Source organism: Bufo gargarizans, chromosome 9 (assembly GCF_014858855.1).
Source record: "Bufo gargarizans isolate SCDJY-AF-19 chromosome 9, ASM1485885v1, whole genome shotgun sequence".
NCBI lineage: Eukaryota > Metazoa > Chordata > Amphibia > Anura > Bufonidae > Bufo > Bufo gargarizans.
The window spans coordinates 189,059,808-189,060,901 of record NC_058088.1 but is presented as its reverse complement, the minus strand read 5'-3'; the positions used below and the strand labels follow the sequence as shown (position 1 = coordinate 189,060,901).

The 1,094-nt window shown below is 44.7% G+C and overlaps 1 protein-coding gene across 1 annotated transcript; it reads left to right on the top strand.

The window, feature by feature from the left end:
• Positions 1-360: 360 nt before the first annotated feature.
• RNF224 (ring finger protein 224) lies at positions 361-876 on the top strand. Its single transcript, XM_044269063.1, has one exon. The coding sequence runs from the start codon at positions 361-363 to the stop codon at positions 874-876; it is 516 nt and encodes a 171-aa protein (XP_044124998.1).
• Positions 877-1,094: the final 218 nt, after the last annotated feature.

The window sequence follows — 1,094 nt, the reverse complement described above, 5'->3', positions numbered from 1 at the left end:
ATCCTCAAACAATCCACGTTAATTCCGGGTTGTGAGGCACCAAAATATGGAAAAAAAAGTCAAGGGGGGTGAATACTTTTGCAAGGCACTGTACGTCTTTCTTTAATATTCATCTTAAAGCATCATAGCAGGTGGTAAAGAAAAATTTTTCTTTTACCTGTGTGTTATGGTCTGCTGACATCTGGTGGCCAGCATGTGAACTGCGCGTTATCAGATTATCATGTACTTCTGTCCTGGATTTCCAGAATTTGTTGATTATCAGAGGCAGGATTAGTCATTTTCTTTCATGTTTGTTCCTCTATAGTATTTTTTTTTTTTTTTAAGACTGGTAATTTTACCTTCTCTTTCACCAGGTCGAACATGTATCACAGTAACAATAATCCCGAATGTGCTGACAAAACTGATTCCGGTGTCATCAGAAATGTGGCAGCTGAGGAGGAAGAGAAAAGGAACAGCTGTAAAATGGACTGCATCATCTGCTTCTCCAGCTATAATCTGTCCAGCCGGCTTCCCCGGAGGCTGTACTGTGGCCACACGTTCTGCCAGGCTTGTATCAGGAAGCTCGACCTGGTGACCAACGAGCAAAGATGGATCCCATGTCCGCAGTGCCGCCAGAACACTCCAACTCCCCGGAGAGGGGTGGCCATGCTGGATCTAGACCTTACCGCATTCCTAGCAGTCAAATCAGAAAAGGACAGTCCCCGATCGGCCAGTAAGGCTTTAGATTCGGACTCTGAACTCAAAGTATTTGCAAAAAACGTGCCTGTCAGCCGACAACCAACGGGCAACTTCCAAGAGTCGGTTTCCGAGCCACGATTTCCCAGAAGGATTTGCTGTAAGAACTGGTTCTGCTGCTCGTGCTGCGCTTGTATTTGACAGAATACAATATTCCAATCCTGGCGGCCGAGAATTTGACGCTAGAGACGTACGAAATCATCCTTTCCCAGATGTCAACAACTCCAACCATTTCCTTTTCTCTTCTAAACCTTGGAACACAGCTTAGCATTTATGGCAAAAATTATTAATTCACTTGCAAATCACAATGGTCGACAGCATCATTTTTTTGCGCCGTGCGCCGTCATCCCAAGAAGTTT